At 41.5% G+C, this 27096-nt stretch overlaps 2 protein-coding genes across 5 annotated transcripts in view; both read right to left on the reverse strand.

The window, feature by feature from the left end:
* On the reverse strand, positions 1-25744 carry LOC122209669 (retinitis pigmentosa 9 protein-like). Of its 4 annotated transcripts, none has more exons than XR_006197704.1 (8): positions 25546-25744; positions 21284-21314; positions 19328-19457; positions 14033-14124; positions 8464-8525; positions 7396-7755; positions 5312-5374; positions 1-85 (listed from the first exon to the last, which is right to left on the reverse strand). XR_006197704.1 is itself a non-coding variant. In XM_042921767.1 (6 exons), exons 1-6 carry the CDS (start codon positions 25695-25697, stop codon positions 7563-7565), a joined length of 660 nt encoding a protein of 219 aa, XP_042777701.1. In that variant the 5' UTR covers positions 25698-25744; the 3' UTR covers positions 7117-7562. The 4 variants fall into 4 exon arrangements, 1 of the variants encoding a protein (XP_042777701.1); XR_006197699.1 differs by having other exon boundaries at positions 5312-5435; XR_006197701.1 differs by lacking the exon at positions 5312-5374.
* The window catches only part of RP9 (RP9 pre-mRNA splicing factor), a 196191-nt gene continuing 169136 nt past the window's right edge, over positions 42-27096 (reverse strand). Inside the window, exon 7 of the transcript XR_006197697.1 lies at positions 42-85. The gene's annotated coding sequence lies outside the window, so the exon portion shown is untranslated. The remainder of the gene's footprint in view (positions 86-27096) is intronic.

A 27096-nucleotide genomic window follows, 5' to 3' on the forward strand; every position in this document is an offset into this window, starting at 1 on the left:
CTTTAGTCTTCTTAAAGTCTCATTTGCCTCTGCTGTCATTTCTCATCAGTGTGTAGGAATCCATTTTTTCCATCCTATCACAGCCCTGTGAAGAAGATAACCTCAATTTACTCTTGGTTATGCAGTGAAGATGGTAATTTTCAGGGTGAACCTCTAGATTATGTCTATTACATTTTTTTATTGCTAAGGACAGTAGAATGATATAGAATAGGATCTTGAAAAATAGGTTTTCTTGAAAGATGTATTATTTATTTATTTATTTATTTATTTATTTATTTATTTATTTATTTTTTGCCATTGTTTTTTTAAGCAATTTGGGTTATTTGCTGTATGAATCACTTCTTCCCTCAGGTAACTCTGAGAGATGGAAAAGCAAGGTACCTTACAAAGTTTCAAACAGATTCGAGGCATATGCTGTAAAGTTTAGGAAACAGCCAGCAGGTATAGAGTTGGTATCTATCCTGTGTCCAGTTTTCAATGTCATGATTAGCTTTTAGGGCTTTGTTTGGGGTTTCCTACTCAGTGCATGTTCTGTCCTCTAAAACTAACACTGCTTGTGGGCAGTGAAAAATGGCAGCATTCTAACTGGGTAGTAGACCTGTATCTATATAGATTCTTGCTCACAAGCAGATTGGAGCCTAAGCCTTTTCATTCTGTGGAGTGTCATTTTTATGTCAGTTTTCCACATTTAATTCACCAGTGCTGTTATGGTAGTGTGTTGTATGTTATATGGGATTTTGTAAGTTATCCTGCTGGTTCAAAGTGTCCCAGGTTAGAGCTAGTAGAGCTGGGCACTGGAAGTTCAGGATCTCCCTTAAAAGTTCAGGATCTCCCTTAAAGGTCTAGTAGTTTGACAGGCTTCTTTTCACACTGGGTCTTGGCATTGAGTATCCCTGCCACACCTTCAACCCCTAGGCCTGGGGTGTCAGGGAGAAAGTGCTTATTGGCTTTTTAAATGGGCCATTCCTGCCTTGCAGCGGTCATAAAGTAAAGATTGATAATCATGCTCCAGCAAAATGTTAAGACCTTTAACTTTATCCTAAAGATGAAAATTAAAGATATTAGTAATGATTCTTTGTATAAGATATCTTGAGTTTTACAGCTGATTTAAGGAACTGTATTATTCTATTATTTTACAGGAAACAAATACTGAGTTCCAGCTCCATAAAAGAACTAAATATTGCATCATTATGGTGGTTTAGAACGTGTGATCATCCATTGATTTAATCTAATAAAGCTGTTACACCAACAAACAAGAAAATATGACATTGTAAAGCCTTTGCAATTAAAAGATATAAAACAGCAAATAAATTGAATTGTGTATGTGTGTGATTCTCAAGCATTTTGCTCCCGTCTCAAAATGGCCACATCACTGGTAACACCAACAGAGTTGGGTCATTCCTGAATACTTCTGCCATGTCTATTACTGTCTTATAATCTCAGGGACCTTTAAATATGGGGAAAAGGATGGCAGAGTTGAGGACAGACTAAATAGATGGATTCCCCATGAACAGGAACTACCCTGAAGAGAGAGACGGTACCTTTTTCATTTTTTATAAATGGAAACCAAGCATATGGTAGGTCCACTGATGGGTATGTCCCATGGTGGTTTGTAGTATGTTACTTACTTCCAGTGTACACTTGTAGAAACAAGGGAAACTTTAGGCAAACAAGAGTTCCTTATACTCAGAACCTATGACCTAGATGGTAAATTTGTGGAACCAGTCTTCTCCCAATAAAAGATACAGGTTAAGTCTGTGGCTAGGTGCCAAAATGTTTACATGTGGATGAAGGCTGTCCTAAGAGTAATTATAAGATATAGGTATTTGGCAGATATGGAGAGGCTAGGGTAACCTCTTGGAAGGGCTCTCTGAGTGATCGTATCAACAATATTTTGATACATATGGATGGATCCACTCAATATTGCCTCTAAGTTGTCCAGTGATTTTAACTATATATATATATATATATTTTTTTTACTACATTTTTATATTTTTAACTCCATATGGTAACAAAGTATCTCTCAAGATGGATTAAGGAGATGGTAAAAAGTGATGGCACTGCATGTTTTCAGATGAGATGCAAAAAGGCAAGCAAAAGATGATATGGTTTCTAAAGCTGGTCTTATGAGAAGATCTGACTTATTTCCTGCCTAACTCCTATTTAAAAGATGGAGTAGATATTCTAGGAGAATATCTGTGACCCCTATCCCCACCCATGGCTGGATTATGTGACTCTGCTATGTGTCTTCTAGTAACACCTGCATTTTCATTTTCATAGCCCATTATGTGACATATCACAGGAGAGTTACGTTTTCAACCTTGAGACCATGTATTCCTTAGGGCTATAGGTTATTGTCTCCAGTAGATTATCTCCATGGAATAGTTAGTATAGAGCCTGGAACATCATATGCACTCAAGTATTTGTGAATGAATGGCTTAGTGTCAATTTAAATGAACAGTTTTGTCCTTGGCCCTGTTCCCACCAACATTCCAAGCCCAGAACATAACTGAAATGGGAAGGCTGGAATAACTGAACAATAAGGAACACTTGAGTCCAGATAATCCAACTTCTGAGCTTATTTGGGAACTACAGGAAGGCATTCCACTACTCTAACTCCCTACCAACAGTTCTGATTCATTCAAATTCCAACAGTCTGATTCATTCACCTATAAATCCCCATGAGAAGATTAAAGAGTGTGGTTTTTCATTAATGTGTTAATAGGAGTTGAATCTGATTGCTTTTTTGACACCTGTGAAATAGGAGTTTGAAGTGTGGGTAAACTAATTCAAGGCATTTAAATGGACCATAACTGGGGCTCTCTGGCTAGTAGAAAGATATTGGACCCTAGAAGTTAGGAAAGATGGTAATGCCGGTATATGGAAGAGGAAACAGAAAAAGAGGACAACTCCAATGAACACTTCCCTGCTTTGTAATCCCTCTCGAAGTCTTTATTCTAGAGGCCAGATGAGAAGTCAAGTATAGGTTTGGAAAGTGGAGTCCAAAATGAAGGGTACATCCTGATACCACCTTCCGTTTCATTTTCCCAAGCGGTTATTATACCCCATGGCACATTTAGTTCCTTAGGTTTAGACTCTGACATGAAGATTTGTGTGCAGGAAGTGCTTTAATGGAGAGTGCTTTGGGGAGTAAAATCTCTGAAGGGGCAAAGAAAGAATGATTAAGCATAGGGAAGAAGTTTGGATATGATGCAGCAACAACAAAGACCTCAGCCAATCCAATTGGGAGCTCCTGAGCTGCAATGATCCTGCAGAATTTTCTCAACTGGGGTAAGAGGACACCCCTATACCCGTGCACTGACCAGTCACTGATACAGGATGACCCTTAGAAAGGAAGCATGACCTTGGGTACTGCGGCTTTCTTCAAGAAAGATCAAATCCCTGGATAGGGGAAGTCAGTTGTAAGTTGTCAGTTGTTAGCCATCCCAGCAGGTGGGAGGGTAAATATTTTAGTCCGAAAGTCAGCAGTGGGAACTAGGCAGATACCAGTAGCACAACAAAGCACCCACTACAACTTCCAAATCAGGTTCCAACTGGAGCATGTAACCGTACTTCTAATAAATTCACATTCTGTTAGAAGTCTAGGGGCACCTGGGTGGCTCAGTCAGTTGAGCATCTGACCAGCTCGGGTCATGATCTCATGGCTCAGAAGTTTGAACATTGGGCTCTGTGCTGGCAGTGTGGAGACTGCTGGGAATTCTCTCTCTCTCCTCTCTCTCTGACCCTCCCCAACTTGTGCTTTCTCTCTCTCAAAAGAAATAAACTTAAAAGAAGTTGAATCTAGAGGTGCACCTGGGTGGCTCAGTCAGTTTAGTGTCTGACTCTTGATTTTGGCTTAGGTTATGATCCCATGGTCATGAGATTGAGCCCCATGTTGGGTTCCATGCTCAGCATGGAGCCTTCTTGAGACTCTCTCTCTCTCTCTCTCTCTCTCTCTCTCTCTCTCTCTCCCTCTCCCTCTCCCTCTCCCTCTCTGCCCCTGCCCTGCTTGCACACGAACATGCACATGCAACTCTCTCTCAAAATAAACAAAGTTGAGACTAGAACATGAAACAAGATGGTCTCTGCCCAAAAGAAGCTTCCAGACATGTCACTAATTTCAACAAACGTAGTGGCTTAAAACAATAACCGTTGACTTCCGGTTTCTGGACTAGCATATGAGGAGATAAGAAGTCTTTTTATTTAGATTCAAGTTAGTTAATATACAGGATAGTATTGGTTTCAGGAGTAGAAGGGAGTCTTCACTCTTTCCTGAGAAGTAAAAAGAACTAAAAAATTACCAAATCTCCCTAAATTCATCAAAGAATGGAGGTCATGACAAAACCGCTGATCCAAAAATTGGAGAGAGAGGCAGACACGGAAAATCACAACTTCCCATAGCAGAAGCCTCTGTGGGAGATAGGTGCGCTAGGGTAGGATATCGAATGTAACAAGTGGACCATTTTGGTGTTGATGTGAGAGGTGGGGTTGTGGGTATGTGAGGACACAGAATATATGGGTAATCTCTGTAGTTTCTGCTCACTTCCATTGTGAACCTAAAATGGCTCTGAAAAAAATAAGTCTGAATTTTTTAAAAAATGAAAAATAAAAGCATCACCCATTTATCATCTCATAGGTCTGTAGTTCAGAAATCTGGGTAGAATAGATTCTCAGCTTAGCACTTTGTAATGCCAAAATGAGGTGTGGGCAGGGCTAGGCTATTACCTGAAGGCTGTGGAGAAGAATATGTGCCCAAGGTCATTTTGACTATTAGCAGAAGTGAGTTCCCTGCAAGTACTATAGGACTGAGGTGACCATTTCCTTGCTGGCTGTTGACTACGAATGCTTTTACCTCTTGGAAGCTGCCCCATTTCCTTGCTATATGGCCCCTTCCTTTTTTTTAACTTTTTTTTTTTTTTTAAGATTTTAAGTAATCTCTACACCCAATGTGGGGTTTCAGTTTACAACCCCAAGATCAAGAGTTGCATGCTTTACTGACTGAGCCAGCCAGATGCCTGGACCCCTTCATTTTAAAATAAATCCACCAACAGCACATCGTGTCTTTCTCAAACTCGGAATGTGACTTCCTCTTTGCTACCTGTCAGAAAATTTAAAAACTTCTGGTTTTAAAAACACCATGTGATTTGGTTCTGACCATCCACATAGTTACGAAAAGATCAATTGTGTATTATAATCTAATCATGGGATTAAAATCCATTATAGTAACAAGTTCTACAGATTTGGGCAAAAAATCTTGGAGGTTACTTTATAATTCTGCCTACCACAACCATGATGACAGGTTGACATATACCTTGGTAGAAGGAGTTCTGGTGACTTCTCTTCATTTTCTAAATAGGACTGGAGAGTACTGAGTCTGAAGGGAGAGATTTCAGGATGAAGAACTTTTGATTGATGAGCTTTATGGGCTCAGCTGTCTGGGAATTGGAACAGAGGAGGAAGAGGTTAGTTTGAGGTTCTTCTGGGTAAACCGGGCAAAAAGACAGGTCAAGGGATATGACAGACTGAAGGAAAGGACCACAGAATCTAGGCCAGAAACAGAAGACAGAGAAACCTGGAGTGAGAGAGGAGGAATTAACTTGCAAAGGCTGCAGTGGATGGCAAGATTCCAGTTAAAGCAGGAAGTGGAAGAAGGCTTCAAGAAGAGGTTTAACATTTGGAGCAGTGGTTCTCCAAGTCTGGCCCCCAAACCAACAGCGTCAGCATCCTTTGGGCATTTGTCAGAATTGCAAACTCTCCAGTCCACTCCAGACCTAGTAAATCAGAAATTCTAAAACTCTAGGAACAGGACAGAGGAATCTATTTCAACAGCCACTCCAGGTGATTTTGCTGCTCCGTAGTTTAAGAATCATCGATATTATTCTCCTATATTGTAACAGAATATGTTTATCAGGAATGGGTTTCCAGCAGGAGAAAGAAAATTCCTGGAAGGAGAATTTTCCCATTGCATGCTCAGCTAGGATGCCTAGGGTAAATGTACGACACGGCTGAATGAACTGGCCTTACAGTTTTCAGAAATAACAAATCCTGGTCATTCTTATCTGGGCCAATTGTGTTACTGAGATAAACTTTCTAAGATCAAGGCTAGGAACAGTTACTGAAGGGAGCTAGAGAAGGAGCCAGCCTGGACTGCATCAGCCACTCTTTAGAGAGGGGAAACCTCAGGGAAAGTGGCAAAAAGTAGGAATAATGTGTTCCAGGGACCCTGAATGATGAGAGCAGCAACAGATGCTAGTGGAGAGGGAGGGACACTTGCTTATGACCAAGATCTGGCTCCACTTTGGCTCAGCAAAGAACAGACACTCTCCCCTAGCTGCGGGCACCACCCCAACCAGCTGAGCTGCCTCAGCTGTAGCTGTTCATAGGTGGGCTGTGCTTAGCCAACAGGATGAGGATGTATTTGAGGATGTGGGTAGCTGACCCAGTACAGTAATCTGTATCACCTTATAATTTTTCTGAATCTACTATTCTAGAAATAATAATAGTTGTGGGAAAATAGCAGTAAGAACTAAGCAAGTTAAATACATAATTTTTCAATGTTATTACAGGGTATCCCACCCCTCCAAAAAACCCTCAAGCAATCATGCCAGGGTTTATGAGCATAGGTCTTTTGAGTGCAGCGAAGCCCAACATGCTTTATACTGTTGAGTTAAAAAATGAAAAAATGGGAGCACCTGGTGGGCTCAGTCGGTTAAGAATCTGACTCTTGGTTTTTGGCTCTGGTCATGATCTCATGATTCGTGAGTTAGAGGCCCGAGTGGGGCTCTTCACTGACAGTGCAGAGGCTGCTTGGGATTCTCTGTCTCCTCCTCTCTGTGCCCCTCCCCTGGTCCTGTTCTCTCTCTCTCAAACATTTTTTCAAAAATGAAAAAATTGGTGCCGACAAATGTTCATACTATGCTAAAGAGAGAAAAAACTTTTTCTATGATACATAAATATTTCCTGATGACTTCACAATACATTGGTAACATTAGACACTGGGGAAGGGAACTGAGTGGCTGGGGGAGAAAAGGAAGAATTGTCATGATTAAAAACCTTATGTACCTTTTAAATTTGGAGCACATGCATGCATTATTAAGAAATAAAAAATTACTACACTTAAAAAATAAATAACGAGCTTTTATTATCCTCGACAACAGAGAAAAGCCATGCCTGGAGTCTCTGGGAATTCTGGGAACGCTCCCAGGGGGAGGGGAAAGCTGCAAGTAGCACCTGGAGCTTCCTCAGAGACTCATTCCCTCAGTCTCACTCCACTGGCAGTGGCAGCTGGAAGGAATCACAAACTGCAAGGATCAGTGGGAGGAAGACAATGAACAACGCTTTCCTGCCTGAAATCAGCCGCTGTCCAGAGCCAGCACCAGGGAAGACACAACTCACCCTCCGGGGGTCACGTCTTCGCTGGAAGGCAGGTGAGAATTCATACGCGTGACACCGAATGCCCTGCTCTCTTGGGGTCTCCAAGTCCTCCCCGATTCCACACCCTCTGGTCTGGGGCCACAGTGTCTGATTTTTGAGAGGAGAACATGGAATAGGTCAAGTCCTTGTCAGTCCGAGTCTGAACTCTCATTCGACTTGGAAGACTTATGCTTTCGTTTTTTCTTCTTTTCTTTTTTCCTTTTCTTATGCTTTTCTTTCTTCTTCTTTTTCTTGTGTTTCTCTTTACATTCTGAGGAGCTGGAGCTGCTCCCATCTTCATCGGAGGTGGAATCCTCCAGTAACTGTTTTAACTGCTGTATCCTAAACAGAAGTTTGACCAAAGAACCATATTCAAAAAAAATTGTAGATAAAAATGATGTGAGAGCAGCAGTGAGGGTAAAAAATGTCATGAATTAACCACCTTGTGAAAGACGGTACTTATTTGTGCATGTCTTCCCCATTCTTGTCCACGTCCATGCCTGTTTGACAGGACTGTAACCAGTATATGAGCCATTCTGTGTTCTTTTCATTGTCCTAAATATTTCTGCATGTTTCTCGAGTCCTTACCACAGAACTTCTAACAGATGCCTACTTTCCTTACTCACCGCCCCCAACTGCTCAAGTAATCTACCTCCTCAAAACAATTATTACTTGGCGTCACCAGTTTTGGGAAAAACAAACTCTCCCGTTTCTTCACCCTATCTTTGTTCATGTCTAAGGATCATTTTTCACAATAGCTCAAATCCTTAAAGACACTGGAGAAGATAAACTAAACTACGGTTGGTTGCCAACATCAACTATCAGTGGTATGAGCAGGCTGGGCCAAACCCACTGCTTTAAGCCAACCCAGACAGAACAAGGCTGGCCTGCTCATTCCCCACATACTGGCCTTTCCAGTGACTACTCCTGCCTTCCACACATTTCACAACTAAATTAAAGTACCATATTTACCAAACCACTCATCTAATACTGGGATGGATGTTTCCAACTTTATATAAGAGGGTATTGTTATCACCAGGACCACCTCACCTTATGTCCTTTTCATGTCTTTTATTCTCTCGTATGATGTCATACATGGGATCTTCATGTGCCTTGAGGGTTAGAGAAGGGTAAGGTTGGATTAGGGCTTCATGGACTGTTTAGTTAAATTAAAATTAAATCTCTATTTCACTGAAATAAGAATACATGGGGGCGCCTGGGTGGCTCAGTCGGTTAAGCATCCGACTTCGGCTCAGGTCATGATCTCGCAGTCCGTGGGTTCGGGCCCCGCGTCGGGCTCTGTGCTGACAGCTCAGAGCCTGGAGCGTGTTTCAGATTCTGTGTCTCCCTCTTTCTCTGACCCTCCCCTGTTCATGCTCTCTCTCTGTCTCAAAAATAAATAAATGTTAAAAAAAAAAAAAATAAGAATACATGTAGGAGGAATGTTACAGTATGTAAACTATCTCAATTTTAAAAAAGAATAAATCTAATTTGTAGAAATTTTAAATGTTACCAAAAAATCATGTTAAGCTTGGCTCTGGAGAGTCCATTCTGCTAGTCTTCTGGCAGTTTTCTGGGTTGGTCTGGAAAACCTCCAAAAGCATGAAGGTTAAAGAACACCCTACTAAAGAATGAATGTGTCAACCAGGCAATTAGAGAAGAAATTTAAAAATATATGGAAATAAATGAAAATGAAAATACAACAATTCAAACGCTTTGGGATGCAACGAAGGCAGTCCTGAAAGGAAAACACATTGCAATCCAGGCCTATCTCAAGAAACAAGAAAAATCCCAAATACGAAATCTAACAGCACACCTAAAGGAAACAGAAGCAGAACAGCAAAGACACCCCAAACCCAGAAGAAGAAGAGAAATAATAAAGATCAGAGCAGAAATAAACAATATAGAATCTAAAAAAACTGTAGAGCAGATCAATGAAACCAAGAGTTGGTTTTTTGAAAACATAAACAAAATTGATAAACCTCTAGCCAGGCTTCTCAAAAAGAAAAGGGAGATGACCCAAATAGATAAAATCATGAATGAAAATGGAATTATTACAACCAATCCCTCAGAAATACAAGCAATTATCAGGGAATACTATGAAAAATTATATGCCAACCAAGTGGACAACCTGGAAGAAATGGACAAATTCATAAGCACCCACACACTTCCAAAACTCAAACAGGAAGAAATAGAAAACTTGAACAGACCCATAACCAGTGAAGAAATTGAATCAGTTATCAAAAATCTCCCAACAAATAAGAGTCCAGGACCAGATGGCTTCCCTGGGGAATTCTACCAGACATTTAAAGCAGAGATAATACCTATCCTTCTCAAGCTGTTCCAAAAAACAGAAAGGGAAGGAAAACTTCCAGACTCATTCTATGAAGCCAGCATTACTTTGATTCCTAAACCAGACAGAGACCCAGCAAAAAAAGAAAACTACATGCCCATATCCCTGATGAATATGGATGCAAAAATTCTCAATAAGATACTAGCAAATCGAATTCAACAGCATATAAAAAGAATTATTCACCATGATCAAGTGGGATTCATTCCTGGGCTGCAGGGCTGGTTCAACATTTGCAAATCAATCAATGTGATACATCACATTAAGAAAAAAAAAGAAAAGAATCATATGATCCTGCCAATCAATGCAGAAAAAGAATTTGACAAAATTCAGCATCCTTTTTTAATAAAAACCTTTGAGAAAGTCAGGATAGAAGGAACATACTTAAACATCGTAAAAGCCATTTATGAAAAGCCCACAGCTAATATCATCCTCAATGGGTAAAAACTGAGAGCTTTCCCCCTGAGATCAGGAACACGACAGCCATGTTCACTCTCACCGCTGTTATTTAACATAGTGTTGGAAGTTCTAGCATCAGCAATCAGACAACAAAAGGAAATCAAAGGCATCGAAATTGGCAAAGATGAAGTCAGGTTATCACTTTTTGCAGATAACATTATATTATACAAGGAAAACCCGACAGACTCCACCAAAAGTCTGCTAGAACTGATACGTGAATTCAGCAAAGTTGCAGGATACAAAATTAATGTACAGAAATCAGTTGCATTCTAATACACTAATAATGAAGCAATAGAAAGACAAAATAAACTGATCCCATTCACAATTGCACCAAGAGTCATAAAATACCTAGGAATAAACCTAACCAAAAATGTAAAAGACCTATATACTGAAAACTATAGAAAACTTATGAAGGAAATTGAAGAAGATATAAAGAAATGAAAAAACATTCCATGCTCATGGATTGGAAGAATAAATATTGTTAAAATGTCAATACTATCCAAAGCTATCTACACATTCAATGCAATCTCAATCAAAATTGCACCAGCATTCTTCTTGAAGCAAGACCAAGCAATCCTAAAATTTGTATGGCACCACAAAAGACCCCGAATAGCCAAAGTAATATTGAAGAAGAAGACCAAAGCGGGAGGCATCACAATCCCAGACTTTAGCCTCTACTACAAAGCTGTAATCATCAAGACAGCATGGCATTGGCACAAAAACAGACACACAGACCAATGGAATAGAATAGAAACTCCAGAACTAGACCCACAAAAGTATGGCCAACTCATCTTTGACAAAGCAGGAAAGAATATCCAATGGAAAAAAGACAGTCTCTTTAATAAATGGTGCTGGGAGAACTGGACAGCAACATGCAGAAGAATGAAGCTAGACCACTTTCTTACACCATTCACAAAAATAAACTCAAAATGGATAAAGGACCTGAATGTAAGACAAGAAACCATCAAAAACCTAGAGGAGAAAGCAGGAAAAAACCTCTCTGACCTCAGCCGCAGCAATTTCCGACTTGACACATCACCAAAGGCAAGGGAATTAAAAGCAAAAATGAACTATTGGGCCCTCATGAAGATAAAAAGCTTCTGCACCGCAAAGGAAACAATCAACAAAACTAAAAGGCAACCGACAGAATGGGAGAAGATACTTGCAAATGACATATCAGACAAAAGGCTAGTATCCAAAATCTATAAAGAACTCACCAAACTCCACACCTGAAAAACAAATAATCCAGTGAAGAAATGGGCAGAAAACACGAATAGATACTTCTCTAAAGAAGACATCCAGATGGCCAACAGGCACATGAAAAGATGCTCAACACCACTCCTCATCAGGGAAATACAAATCAAAACCACACTGAGATACCACCTCACACCAGTCAGAGTGGCTAAAATGAACAAATCAGGAGACTATAGATGCTGGAGAGGATGTGGAGAAACAGGAACCCTCTTGCACTGTCGGTGGGAATGCAAACCAGTGCAGCCCCTCTGGAAAACAGTGTGGAGGTTCCTCAAAAAATTAAAAATAGATCTACCCTATGACCCAGCAATAGCACTGCTAGGAATTTACCCAAGGGATACAGGAGTGCTGATGCATAGGGGCACTTGTACCCCAATGTTTATAGCAGCACTTTCAACAATAGCCAAATTATGGAAAGAGCCTAAATGTCCTTCAACTGATGAATGGATAAAGAAATTGTGGTTTATATACACAATGGAAGACTACTTGGCAGTGAGAAAGAATGAAATCTGGCCTTTTGTAGCAACATGGATGGAACTAGAGAGTGTTACGCTAAGTGAAATAAGTCATAAAGAGAAAGACAGATACCATATGTTTTCACTCTTATGTGGATCCTGAGAAACTTAACAGAAGATGTTGGGGGAGGGGAAGGAAAAAAAAAAAGAGAGAGGGAGAGAGCCAAACCATAAAAGACTCGTAAAAACTGAGAATAAACTGAGGGTTGATGGGGGGGTGGGAGGAAGGGGAGGGTGGGTGATGGGCACTGAGGAGGGCACCTGTTGGGATGAGCACTGGGTGTTATATGGAAACCAATTTGACAGTAAATTTCATATTAAAAAAAAATTATGTTAAAAAAACCTATTACCTTCTTACCTGGGGATAATTACTATTAATATTTGGTCTCTTTCTTTCAATCAATATCATTAAATTTATGAAAAATTATTAATCCTATTACATGTACAACTCTTATTATTTTTTACTTGTGTCTTCATGAACATTTTTCATGATGTCTTCTAAAACATAATTTCTGGGGTACCTGGCTAGCTCAGTGGGTAGAACATGTGACTCATGATCTGGGGGGGTTGTGAGTTCAAGCCCACACTGGGTGCAGAAATGACTTAAAAATGAAATCTTTTTTTTTAATGTTTTATTCATTTTTGAGAGAGGGAGAGAGAGAGAGAGAGAGCAAGTGAGCAAGCATGCACATGTGAGGGGGGAGGGGCAGAGAGAGAAGGAGATGGAGAATCCCAAGCAGGCTCCTGCTGTCAGAACAGAGCCAATCACAAGGCTCAAACCCACGGACTGTGAGATCATGACCTGAGCCAAAATCAAGAGTCAGATGCTTAACCAACTGAGCCGCCCAGGTGCCCCTAAAAATAAAACCTTTTTTTTTCTAAAAATAAAGTCTTAAAATAATAATTCCTAATGACTGAATCATTTGTATGTTACAGAAATTTATGTTGATATATTAGACTATTAAGTTTCCAATTTTTCTTCAGTTTCCATCATTTCAATGATATAATTATGAGAGTTATCATTATGCATACATATCCTTAATCATAAACAGTGTATATGTTGATGTTCTCTTATATCCTTAAAATAAATTCTTGGAAATGGGGTTTCTGGTCAAAAAAAAGGAAAAAGAATATGTTCAAAGTTTTTGAGATTTATCATCAAACTATGTTCTATTACAATCTGTAAAAACCGACATTCCACTTAAGTGGAATGATTGATCAAAAAGAAATTATTTCAGATTATTGAAATTATAACACAACATCTTAAACTCCTTAAAACCTTAAATAATGTTGACCCCAGTTTGACATATACTGATAACCTCAGTACATCCAGACAGTAGCATATTTCACTTGGCAGAAGCAGTTACTGAATGGTAAATTAACACCTTTAGGGGATGACTCTATTAAAATAAAGTGAAGAAATGATAAGTCTATTTTACTGTCTAAAGAGCATATATAATTTATATACACACTTATAGCTTATAAAGACATCTACTCTTTAAAAACTGGGAGGGGTGCCTGGGTGGCTCAGTTGGTTAAGCATCTGACTTCAGCTCAGGTCATGATCTCAAGGTTCACGAGTTTGAGCCCCGCATTGGGCTCTGTGCTGACAGCTCAGAGCCTGGAACCTGCTTTGGATTCTGTGTCTCCCTCTCTCTCTACCCCTCCCCTGCTCGCACTCTGTCTGTCTCAAAAATAAATAAACATTAAAAAAAAAGGGGAAACTAAAACCGTAATTATAGTTATGATGTTATATATAACTGAAAACAAGTGATTGAATAAATAAAAATGTCTGCTTTAGAAGAAGAATCACTATTCCCAAGGTATAAACAAATAACACTTTAATAAAAAGTTAGTTTTTTGTTAACTAATCTGTCACACAAATGTAATTTAACAAGAGATGTAGTCAATACTGGATATTCTGGCCAAAAATCTCTGAGAATGTGTTCTATGTGAATTTCCAGTTCACCGATTACTCCCTGGTTTGTTAATATTCACTACTTCTGAAAAATGTAAATTGACAAGGTGGGGTTCTACTTACTACTCTGAACTGTTCTAATTTTTGGTTGCCTTTGATAAAAAAAGGGCATTCTTTGTCGCCTGTTCGGTGACCATACCGCTTACAACGCCAGCCTAAAAACAAAGAAAAAAGGAAATATTTCTGTAAGTAACAGTTTCATTTAATGAAGATGAAGAATCAGTACACCATATTAAAGTTTTTCTTCATTAAACTCCAATTCTAAAAGCAAATGCAATGACTGGATGAATCATATACAATCCTAGAAAATAAAGGGAAACTGATTACTTCCCAAGCATCCTTTAATCGTGTAGCTTTGGGAGTAAATATTACCTCACCAGATAAGTATTAAGCAATCCAGTGTAAAAGTATTGTGAAGAGTGAATTTTTTTTTGTCTGTAGCTTACTGTATTTTTCAAAGAGAAGGTCTTTTCTATTCATCAAGTGACTCTGATCCTCATTTACAATTTCAGACACTAGAGCAAATAGCTTCTTTCTCTGATTGAATCAAAAACTGCACAATCCCTCCCCTTTAATTAAACCAAATCACAAATTATCTTAAAATGTTAATTTCATTAGCACTCTAATATGGCTTCACCTGCTGAACAGGGAAATTGTCCTTTGTAAAAAGTATATTATTTAGAAGCAGACAGCCGTGATGAGGAATGGGGAAGAAACACAGTAAGAAAATACATGCACATGTTCCAGGACAACAGAGGGAAGCACACAACTTTGTGGAATTTTAGTGACTATGGACATGGCATCAGGCATTGAGATATAGGGAAAATGAAGTGGTGAACAAAACAGGAATGGGTGAGATGCTTATTATTTCTCTCACCTGGTCCTCTTAGAACCATCTAGATTTGAGGTAAATCAGGAAGTCATATGAGAACAGTGAGTTAAATGTTTGGACATTAAGCAACTCCAACCAAGGAAGTCAGGAAGCAGGTAAAGGGATTACAGCTAAGATCAGCCAGGTTTGCTTCATGCTGACAGCTACTAAAAGCGTGAAGTGAATGAGAAGGGAAGTTTTTCCTTTTTAATTTTGAGGGCTGGAGGCAGGAAACCACTGAAAAAAAGTGAAGTTTGGAGATTCTTTATTGATTGCCTCCGAGCTGTCCCTGTCTTTCATTAACTCTCCCAATTAATTTAAAATTCTTTTTTTTTTTTTTTTTCTCCCAATTAATTTAAAATTCAGGAAAGAAGGATTATACTCCTTCAAACCAAAGTCTTTTTTTGTGTTCAAAATTGTCGTATCATTAAAGGAAAGGTGATTCTTGCCATTCAAAATGTGGTCATGGACAAGCAAAATCAGCAACACATGGGAGATTGTTAGAAATGTATACTGTTAGGTCCACCCCAGAAATACTGACACATATTAGAATTTTAAAAGATTAACTGGTGATTTAAAGACATGTTAAAGTTTGAAAACCACTGTTCCAGATAACACTACAATCAACAAAATCAATGAAAATATGTACATGTACATGTGTCTTTCATCCTGTCTGGGAGGAGTCCAAATTTTGTGGGGCCTGAGCTTAAATTATGGGTTTGTAGAAGGGGGCTCTTTAGAAAGAAAAATACCTTGCCTTGGCAAATTTTGCAAAATCATATGACCGTATCAACACATCACTGGAACTTCTGCAGGTCCTTGAAAATCTCAAGTGAGTCAAACTGGCTCTGGTCCCAACTCTGACACTTATTTTCCAAGTCAATGTACATAGACATAAAATGGTAATTGAAATGTAAGTAACTACCTCATAAAAGAGAGCAGTGGTATTCAAACTTAAAAAAAAAAAAAAAAGCTGTAGACTTCTGGGTAAAGATGACAGACTAAATACATTTACCTGTTTTCACTCCCTTCCTGACATGTCATAAAAATGAAAATGAAGAGAATTCTTTCCAAGGGGAATAAGCCAAGAAGCACTTCAAGAATGGCCAAGTGACAGCCTCCATAAAAGCACTGAAAATAGTTGCAAATTTTCCCACATCAATTTACTTGAAACCCTGTAAATTAATCAAAGGTTTGCCACAATCTGAGGACCATTAATTCAAGAAAAGATAGTGAAGTTTGGTAAGAACAGAAGGGTTTCTGGCATTTTAACCAGGCCTTCTCCCAACCCTCTTTCCTGATTGCCAGAATAATCTTGAAAACTAGCAGCCGTGCAACCATGACAACTATGAAAAGCAGCAATCCTGCACTCTCAATGGGGTAAGGCCAGGTTTTGAGTCTCTCAAAAATCCCTAACCCCAAAGCACAGAGCCAAACTGGCAGGGTGTTGTTGCTATTTAACCAGTCATGTAGTTTACTCTACAGTAAAAACCCAATCCCTCAGGATATTTGTTGAAAACAATTACCTGCAATTGTTTAATATCACAGCTCCCAACAGCTGTGATATGGATAAATAAGAGCCGAGCTAAAGATTTTAATGATCCAGGTAATGAGATGTCCACAGAGGGCTTTTAAAAATTCTGACACAATCCTGGGAAGCTAGAAGGCTGTGCACATGTGCCAACATTTATTTTGTTTTTTTTTTTCTTTTTAAGTTTTTTAAATGTTTTATTTATTCTTGAGAGAGATAGTGCATGAATGGGGGAGGGGCAGAGAGCGAAAGAGACACAGAATCGTAAGCAGGCTCCACGCTTTGAGCTGTCAGCACAGAGCCTGATGCAGGGCTTGAATGCACAAACCGGGAGATCATGACCTGAGCCAAACTTGGATGCTTAGCTGACTGAACCACCCAGGTGCCCGTTTTTTTGATAGTAGCCATCCTAACAGGTATGAGGTTGTATTTCTCTAATTACTGATGCTGAGAATCTTTTCATGGGCTTACTGGATACCTGTATATCTTCTTTGGAGAAATGTCTATTCAAGTCCTTTGCCAAATTTTAATCAGGTTGTTTCTTTGTTGTTTTTAGGAGTTCTCTATATATTATAGATATAATCCCTTATTAGATATATGATTTACAAATATTTTTTCCCATTCTGTTAGTTGGCTTTTTACTCTTTTGTTAATGTCTTTTATTCACAAAATTTTGTGGTTTTCATGAAGTCAAATTTGTCTGTTTTTTCTTTTGTTGGCTGTACCTTTGGTGTTTCATCCAAAAAATCATTACCAAATCCAATTTTGTGCAGCTTTGCCCTGTTTTCTTCTAAGAGATTTTATAGTTTTAGGTATTATATTTAAGTCTTTGATCCACTTAGAGTTAAATTTTATGTATGATATTAGATAAGGACCCAACTTCATTCTTTTGCAAGAGGATGTCCAGTTTTTTTTAAAAGACTGCTCTTTCCCCATTTAATGGTCTTGGCTCCACCAAAACAAGAAATTAAAACAACAAAGATGAGTCAACATATAGGAAAACAGGAAATCCAAGACAAGAAAGAAGCTAAGGGAAACTGCAGAGTGAGTGTCTTAGTTCCGGCTCCCATAATATAGAGTGGGTCACTTACATAATAGGATTTTCTCATAGGCTAGGGACTGGAGATCTAAAATCTGGGTGCCAAAAGAGTTGGTTTCTGATGATTACTGTCCTCCTGGCTTGCAGACAGCTGTATCCTCTCATGGTGTGTCCTTACACAGCAGAAAGAGAGCAAGCTCTCTGGTCTCCTCTTAAAAGGAACTCATCAGGGGCACCTGTGTGGCTCAGTTAAGCCTCCGACTTCAACTCAGGTCGTGATCTTGTGGTTTGTGGGTTTGAGCCCCGCGTCGGGCTCTGTGCTGACAGCTCAGAGCCTGGAGCCTGCATTGGATTCTGTGTCTCCCTCTCTCTCTGCCCCTCCCCCCTCACGCTGTGTCCTTCTCTCCTTCAAAGATAAATAAACATCAAAAAAAAAAAAAAAAAAGGAACTAATCATATCATCAGAGGCACCCTCAATACTTTATCCAATCCTAATTACCACCCAAAGGTCCTATCTCCAAATACCATCCTATTGGGGATTAGGGCTTCAACATACGAATTTATGGAGGGACACAAACATTCAATTCATAACACAAAGTGAGGCGTGCCTAAGTGCCTCAGTTGGTTAAGCGTACGGCTCTTGATTTCAGCTCAGGTCATGATCTCGTGGTCCTAAGATTGAGCCCTTGTCAGCTTCCATACTGGGCGTGGACCCTGCTTAAGATTCTCTCCCTCTCCCCTGTTCGCTCTCTCTCAAACAAACAATACAAAGTGAAGGGAGATTCCTGGATGATAAGCATGGGAGCAACCATTTTCAGAAGAATGTAATTAATACAATGTCTCAGGCATTTAGAGGTCTTAAGATTCAATCTTTAGAACAATTTGAGACTGAGTAAAAAGAAATCAGTACATGGAAACCAAAAACAATAATAACAAAACACATGCACATAACACACACCAAAAACAAGATAACTGTTAATCTGGGGCGGGAGGGAGAGGTAATTATTCAGGATGCATAAAGGAAAAGTAATCACTTTACTACATGACTCAGCTCTGGACATAATTATAATAAAGTAAGTACCCAGGATTATCTAACCAAAATTATGAAAAAACTATTTTGGGGAAGATGTGATATAGTAAGGGTACATATGTGTAGTAAGAGCTAAATTCTCATCTTCCATTGTATGATGTTAACAGATACCACCTAAACCTGAAAAATCAATGCAATGTAAATGTGATCTTAGGCATATGAAGATAAATATCAAAATAACCAACTAAAAGAGCTAAAAGTGGGAATGGAGAAAAAGAGACTGGGAACTATTTTAATTATGTGCATGAAGAATCTTTATACAAACAAATGTGTTTAAAAGGCAGCAGTATCCTTTCTTCAAATACCAAATACCACTTAAGCTGGATGAAGGTGTTGCGGCTCTGGTGGGGTGGGGCCGTGCACACACAGCACTACTGCTCTGGACCCCCCCGCCCCCAGGTCACATGGATGAAACCTTAACACCACTGATGGGGGGGGGGGGGTGTACAAAGGACTGAGGCAAGACCCAAAGGGATCTGCCCCCTCCAATGTATCCCAATGTATCTCCTTGTCCCTTGTGGCATTTCTACAACAGAGTATCCTTTCTGTTACTTGAATATTACCAAGGAGTGTACTCCAAAGGCAGCTACGGTCCTGTGGGCAACCACTGCCCTTGGGAGTCAGAAGCCCTGGAGTCAAAGCCATGCTCTGCCTCTTAGACACTCACTAACATACGCAGCTTGGCTTCCTTAACTATGAAACAGACATCACGCCTTGGCTTAACAGGTCTCGGTGAGAAAAAAAAAAAGAGGTAAACATGCTCTGTAAGTCGTGGTATATAACTTGTGTGTGCTGAGGAGTGTTACCTGAAACTCTCCCATACTCACACTGCATAACTTTGACTTCTTTCCCGAGTGGCATCCAAAGTCCTTTAGTTGGTGCGTGAGCCAGAAATTCCCTGGCATGTTCGTTGCCTGGTACATCTGGTATACAGTCTTCCGGCTTAGTCTCATCTTCCTAAAAAAGGAAACAACATGTACACGACGTGGCAAAAGAGCACTGGAATTCTCTCCTACCTGCTTCAGAACACAGCACTGCTGGCTTTCACATGGGCTGGAAATGCCCACGTCATCCTGTTACCCTCTCCAGTACTAGAAAGACAAATTATACCTGACACAAAAACCAGAAATAAATATACCAGAAGGACTATATCATGAAAACAAAGTAGTTGTTCTTAGAGAAAAGTTACTAGTAAAGCAGAAATCTGCCCTTCATATAGGAATGATCTGTGAGCTCCAAATTCTAACGTAAATTAGATTTAAAGATCAAAAAAAGGTTCCACGACCACAAAATCTTAGTGAAATGAGGCAAGGTATAACAATTAAAGTAGGGGCACCTGGCTGGCTCAGGAAATGGAACATGCAACTCTTGATCTCGGGGTTGAGGTTTGAGCCCCACGTTGAGTGTAGAGATTACTTAAAAACAAAATTTAAGGGGCATCTAGGTGGCTCAGTCACTTAAGCACCCAACTTCACTTCAGGTCATGATCTCACGGTTTGTGAGTTCGAGCCCTGTTTCAGCTCTCTGCTGTCAGCACAGAGCCTGCCTCGGATCCTCTGTCTCCCCTCTCTCTGCCCTCTGCCGCCTCTCAAAAATAAATAAATGTTAAAAAGAAAAAAATTAAATTAAAAAAATATAAATTTGCCTGGCTGTTTCACTTGCTTAAGCATGTGACTCTTTGTTTTGGCTCAGGTCATGATCTAATGGTTTGTGGGTTCAAGCCCTGCATCGGGCTCCGGGCTGACAGCGTGGAGCCTGCTTAGGATCCTCCCTCTCCTTGTCCCTCCCCTGTTCTTGTGTGTGTGCTCTCTCTCGCTCTCTCTGAAAATAAATAAACTTAACATATGTATATACGCATATACATATACATATGTATATGTGTATATACATATATATTTCAAGAATTAAAACAGGATTATCTAGAATAAAAATGTTATGTTAAAATAGCTTATTATAACTTGAAGACCATTGTCATGTTTTCTAGTCACACACATGCTATCTATATGTGTGAGTTGCATATTCACCACTGAATATATGCATTTACAATTAAAGAGGGTTTTTTTTTCAGTTTCCATGAATATTTAATCTATAACAGAAGAACATTTTCTAAAACTCTTTTCTTTTAATTTAAAAATTTTTAATATATATTTTTTATTTTAGGTAGGCCCCACCCCTAATATGGAGCTTCAACTCCTGACCCTGAGATCAAGAGTCTCATGCTCTACTGACTGAGCCAGCCAGGTGCCCCTAAAAGTCTTTTCTTTTATTTGAAAGTGAGCATGCATAAGTTTGCTCTGGCCTCTAAAGAGCCCTCTAAGTCTCACTCTCACAGACACTGGACAACATGGCCAGGTGGGCAGGAGGTGGTAGGCGGTGTCCTGCACCAGGGGCTGGACTAGAGGAGCTTCCAGTCTCCACACAGACTACTGTTCTCTGAGCTGACGCTCAGGAAAGCAGCAGTGAGTGAGTCAGAGATGGAGCAGAGCGGTGAGAAGATGCAGCCACAGCAGGAGACAGAGAAGGGGACCGATCGCTGAGGAACACGTGGGCCTGCCACCGTTTCTTAGGGAACAGTCACACGGTTGATTACATTGCTACAAAGACACAGGCTGGAGACACAAAGCCCAAAGTGTATGGACTGACTGGCATCTGCAGGGAGAAGCAGGGTTATGAAAAAGATGTTCCAAACCTTATATAACAGTTTTTCATAACAAGTTACTGAGTCTGAGCACTGAGTCAAATATGTCTGAGAGAATAACCAAAGGTACAAACTTCACACTGACCTTGATAAGCCCAGGAGGAGGTTTTTCATAACTAGAAAGGAAAAGAAAAACTGCCGTCAATCATGTTAACAGGAACACAATACGTTTTAATGAGCAAAAAGCAACTAGAGGTCAAAATGAAAAGAATATCTTTAGTAAAACCTTAAAACTGCATTAGATCTAAAGCAGTTAGTAAAATATGCCCAGCAGTCAGAGATCTTATATAAGTAAACTGATGCTACACCACATCCTGCAGAGATCTAGAACTAAAATTCACTGAAATGGTAACTAACTTGGTGTCTGAGCACAATGAATTTATTTTCGAAGAAGAGAAAGCAAGAGATTGCAGGCGAAATGTGTGGGAAGACCCAAGAGCTAATCATGCTTCCAGACTGTCACGGTTGTCAGGTTATTTACCTACCATAACTTCCACTTACTCAGCATGGAGGCTCATGTGGGGAAGGCTGAGGAATCTGTTCTAACCTGGATGGAGGCAGTGCAGGGGGGGCAGGAACAAAACTGGAGGGAAGGGCCTGTTGCAGGGGATGGAGGCGATGGTGATCTGTCCTAGAGGCTTCCTTTCCCATATCCCTGCAGCTCTCAGTTCAAATCCTGCCCACTCACCCTGCCCGCAGAGTGAGCCATCCATTCCTCAGTTCCGACAGCCCGCTGTGCCCATACTGACCTCACTGGACTCGGGGTGTAGGACCCCTGCATGGTGCCTGGACGACATGCTTTACTGAATGCTGCTAGAGCAAGCAGATGTATGATGTGTGGGAATGTACGTTCCCTTGGAGCTCACAGACTCCCAAGGGTCCTAAGGGTACATACGCATCATGTCTATGCTCCCAATTCATTTTCACTTCCTATCACTCTGCCAAAGTGCCCCAAAAGGGTTCTGGATTCCAAATCTGGAAAATCAACACCAAATGCTCATGTTCATTTTTAAGTACTGACACACTACTAGCTATAACACACACTGCGTGGGTATTTATTTGGCTTTTAACTGTGAATGTTGATAGGACCAAAAGCAAAAATAAGAATGAAAAAAAGAAACATTATAACCAAATATCCTGGGTCTATTCAACTCCTGCAAAGCACATTTTACTGAAGATATCTGGCCATAGCAGCTAGCTAGTTTAAAACCGTGAAGACTCCAGAAAGTTATAAATGTGAATGCTTTAACATTGCTGCACCCAGATGGTGAAGCAAGGGTGACTAATTAAATTTTCTATAATGAATATGTATTACTCTTATCAACCGATAAACACTGATAAATCTTAGAAGAGTGAATTAGATACTGATATGGAACAATTTCCACTATAGTTTTAAGTAAAAAAAAAAAGGTAGGGGGAGGGCAGAGGGAACAAAACAGTGTATTTGGTAAGCTTCTATTTGTGTGTATGGGAAAAAGGAGACTATATGTGGCCACGTGCAAGCAATGTGCCTGCACACACACCAAGTTACCTCTACAAGGATATCTAAGAAATTGGTTACATGCCTGCCTGTAACCAGGGAAAGGAACTAAGGTTCATTAATGGCAGAGACCTGTGTTTCACTGTATTCACACCTACATGTACCAACCTAAAAAATGCTTTTTAACTGTAAACGAAAAGTGGTATCAGTGGTATCTACAGCAATGTTGGTATTAGCCCAGGTTAACGTATCTCTGAGAGAAAAACCAAAGATAAGTTGGGACTAAGAAAGAAAAATGGCGCCAAAAATATGCTATTAGGAGTTCATATCAGCTATAGAGTTACATAGGCTGCATTTCTCTTTTAACAATGCTGTTTCTGTAATTGTTTCAGGAACATAATCCCCACCCTAGCCCTAACCAACTTGATAGTTTCCTCCCACAAAAAGGGAGCAGGTACACAATAGGCAAAACTAAATTTGATATTCAGGTAATATTAAGTGTTCAACATAAAAACTTGCTCCCTGTCGAAGTAACCAATCAATTATTGTCCCAGGCATGTTGCTAGGTACTAGAAGGGAGAACTAAGAGCATAACGATGTAACTAGTTACATCCAAAGAAACACATAAAATGAAAAGTACTCTCATAAGTATCAATAGCTCTTTATAACTGCCCTGATAAAAGGAGATGGTCTATCTTTTTGGAGTATAAGACCCCAAATTCTAGTAGGAGTATTTTTCAGTTCCAAATCAGTTGAATGAGAATCCTGTAGAAGTGAAGCAAGGCAGAGCAGAAACTTCACGGGCTTTGGAGGTAAAAACCTTTGAATAATGATTCATTCTCACTGTGTACTTAGGGCACATTACTTAATCCCCAGAGCCTCAACTTCCACATGGGTGAACATATCACACCATATACTTCACAATGCTGGCTTTTGTCCCTTCTGTTGAAGACAAGTCCATGCTCTCAAGAGCTTCATGAGGCACCTCAAGACTGGAGGGAGCATTAGCATCACAGAGGCCTAGATCTGGACCAGCAGAGGTAGAAGAAAACAACGTGCCAGGTGGTAAATGACAAATGCCAGAAGACTATTCTAGAGCTTTTCTGAGCAGACAGAGGAGGATCTGCCCCATGAAGATTGCATAGTAAACAACTAGGCATGAATAGACTTAGCTTTTTAGGTGTGCTACAGTTATTTTCCAAAGCAAATGCTTAAAATATTTTCAAACACAAAGTGGTGGCATAACCTAGCAAGAACAATGTAAATCTGCACAAACTGGGGAATGATACAGTTCATCTGCAGTCATTCATTAGAAATATTGATGCAAAGAGACCAGGGGCGCCTGGGTGGCTCAGTGGTTGAGCGTCTGACTTTGGCTCAGGTCATGATCTCGCAGTCCCTGAGTTTGAGCCCTGCGTCGAGCTCTGTGCTGGCCACTCAGAGCCTGGAGCCTGTTTCAGATTCTGTGTCTCTCTCTCTCTCTGACCGTTCCCCATTCATGCTCTGTCTCTCTCTGTCTCAAAAATAAATAAACGTTAAAAAAAAAATTAAAAAGAAAAAGAGACCAAAGGGAGTTTGGTGGTACAGTCTATGAACCCAATAATCCAGTAACACCTCCTTTGAGCCACAAGAGTTGTACAAAAACAACAGATGGCCAAACGCAAATCCAAATTCCTGAAAAATATGTAATTGTTATTGCCAAGATGAAAAGGAGTGTGATGGAACTACACATTGTGAAATCTATTATTAGCAATGACATTCCCTAAAAAAAGTCAATTTACAACTGTTTTCACAAATTTAAAGGAAGGTGGTTGATGGCTGAAGGGTCCCATTGAAAAGAGCAGGCCAGCCTCCAACAACGCAATGCATTTTGCGTCAAAGGATTAATTACAAAGGATTTGACTCCTTTGAAGACTTTTCTTTACATGATCATCTTAGTACAGGTAACAGAAGTGCCTGAAAGAAAAACGTGTCATTTATTGAATAACTCAGGGAACAGCAAACTTACGTTTGCCTTCTGGAGCTCATTACAGAGTGACAATCACAGAAAAGCACCGAAAGGCCATAAATGCACCTCCCGCCTGATGTTTCCATCTCCTCTACAACCTGCCCTTCTCCCACAGCCATGGGCACTCTCCTCGAACCCGCCGGAGCTGGCCTTGCACGGGGCCTCTTGAAGTCAGGCTGACCAGCAGGAACAGGAGACCCCGGTCCTCATTCTTTCTGCTCAGCTGGAACCGGCCTCTTCGTAGCCCCCACCCTTCATGCTGCTCAAAATCCTCAGGACTAAAGAGAACAAGTCTCCACGCTCTTCCACCTGACAGCCACCTTCGGAATCTTCAGGAACAGTCCGTCACCCCATTCTCCGGCCCTCCCCTCCGGGCCGCACGAACGGTACAGGACGGCTGGTTCTCGTCCCTCCTTCGCAGCAGATGAAGAGAATGCGATTTGACCCGGTCCACCGGGGGCCCTCTGAACCGACACCGTGAAAGGGCACGACCGCAGCGCTCACTGCACTTGGCCGCGCGTTCAGTCCCCAAATCGCGCCCGAGCGCTTACTAAGTGCCGCCGGATCCGCCGCACCCGCCCCGCGGAGCCCCGGCCGCACGCCGACCTCGCGCGGGGAACTAGAGCCCGCGCTTCCCCTGCCGGCCCCGGCCGCTCGGCGCGCGGGGGGAACGGCCCTTCCCTCCCAGCGGAGGCGCCACTGGAAGTCGGGTGGCCGCGCCGCGCGGGGCCGGAACTGGCGGCCGGCTTGGCCGGGGTCCCGCTGCCCGCGCCCGGGTCCCCCGGGGACCCAGCCTCACGCGCCCCCGCGCCACCCCGACCGCACGCCTCGCGGAGGAGCGCGGGCGGCGCGGACTCACAAGGACTCCAGGTGCTTGAGCTGCTGCAGCTGCTGCGCGTCGTGCCGCCGCCGCTTCTGCTCTCGGCGCCGCTGCAGCTCCTGCTCGGCCGACTCCCGCGGCCGCCGCGCGCCTCCGGCTCGCGCGTCGTCACGCCCGGGCCGGGAAGACATCGTGGCCCGCGCGGCTGAGGCGACCCGCGGCGCGCCTGAGGCGCCTGAGGCGGCCGAGGCAGCGAAGACGGCACTTCCTCCGCGCCGCGCCGCGCCGCGCCCGGGCCGGCCCCGCAGCGCCCCCTCCCGCCGTCCGCCCGGGCAGCGCCCTCAGTCTCCGCCGTGGCCTCCCGGTCCCCGCCTCCCGCCAGGTCCGCCGGCCACCTCCCCGGGCCGCGGCCCAAAGTCGGCGCTCGGAGCTCCGTGAGCCCGCCGCCTGGCCGGCCGGTGCCGGAGTTCCGCGCGCGACCCCTGGCGGTGGCGGCCAGGCGGGCGGAGGAGGCCTGCGGGGCAGCCGGAAAGCCCCGCCCCCGGGACCCTGGGAGCGGGTGCGAAGTGACTTTGTAGTCCCGGGTGGGATTAGACTATGAGCGCTGCTGCTACGTGGTGCTGGGATTCAAACAGCTTTGAAGAAAGCAAGACTCTCCATAGAAATTCTCTAATTTTCCGGAGCATGGTGAAAACATAGCGTACAGTGTATTTAGACGTTTGGGTGCTGGGCGAAAAGCTGTATATACTGAGCGCTTTTTATGTGTTGGTCATTGAGCTAAGCCCTTAAAAACGGGTGATTTAATCTTTAAAAACCAATTGCTGTTATTACCCTTGTAGATAGGAAGGAGCCCAGGGAGTTAAATAACATGCACAGGCAATAAGTCGTGGAGCCAGGATGCAAAGTGTTAAGTGCTTAACTAGGTTGCATTTTGAAAATGTGTCTGATACGTGAAGTTATAATTGTTTTAGCTTTAACATAATGGAAGAAACCACAACGGAAGTAAAAGTAACAGCATAGGGAATATATCCCTCAAATGTGGTGTTCAATATAGTTAATACTGAAAATATATGAAGAGTGCCTTCATATTTATTAGAGAAAATCCAAATAAACAAAGGCTATGAACACAAACACATGTTACACTGATTTGTCCATTTGTCCCATAACTTGGAAATCAGGTTTCCCTTGAGAGGGAAAAACTGGTACATATAACCAGTCCAGCTGTTGATGTAAGCTACCTGGCCCAATAAGTACCCTGTAAATACCTTGCAAGACATCTTCATCTAGTCAAGAATATTGTCTAAGGAAGAGATGTGACTGAGAAACAAAGAAAGTGTAACTTAATCGTGTTACAGAAGGAAGATGGTCTCTAGAACCTAGAAAAAGAGAACCAAGGTAAAATAATCAGGTGGTGTTTATCCAGTATTGTCCACTAAAGACACAAATTATATAAACACACATGAGTGTTCTGATCACTGGAGAAATATCCATCATTTGGAATATGGCATGAAATTGACCAAACATGGCCTCATCTCTTTTTTTAGTTGAAGTGTAGTCCACATACGCTATTATATTAGTTTCAGGAGTACA

Source organism: Panthera leo, chromosome A2 (genome assembly GCF_018350215.1).
Source record: "Panthera leo isolate Ple1 chromosome A2, P.leo_Ple1_pat1.1, whole genome shotgun sequence".
Taxonomy (NCBI): Eukaryota; Metazoa; Chordata; class Mammalia; order Carnivora; family Felidae; genus Panthera; species Panthera leo.

Bases quoted from the DNA above. Each gene is read 5' to 3' on its own strand.
- LOC122209669 (XM_042921767.1), bottom strand. From the start codon at position 25,697: ATGTCTTCCCGGCCCGGGCGTGACGACGCGCGAGCCGGAGGCGCGCGG. The intron at 21,315-25,545 runs GTGAGTCCGCGC...TTTCCTTTCTAG, and splicing joins CTCAAGCACCTGGAGTCCTT to TTATGAAAAACCTCCTCCTG. The intron at 14,125-19,327 runs GTGAGTATGGGA...CTTTGTTTTTAG, and splicing joins AGAAGTCAAAGTTATGCAGT to GCTGGCGTTGTAAGCGGTAT.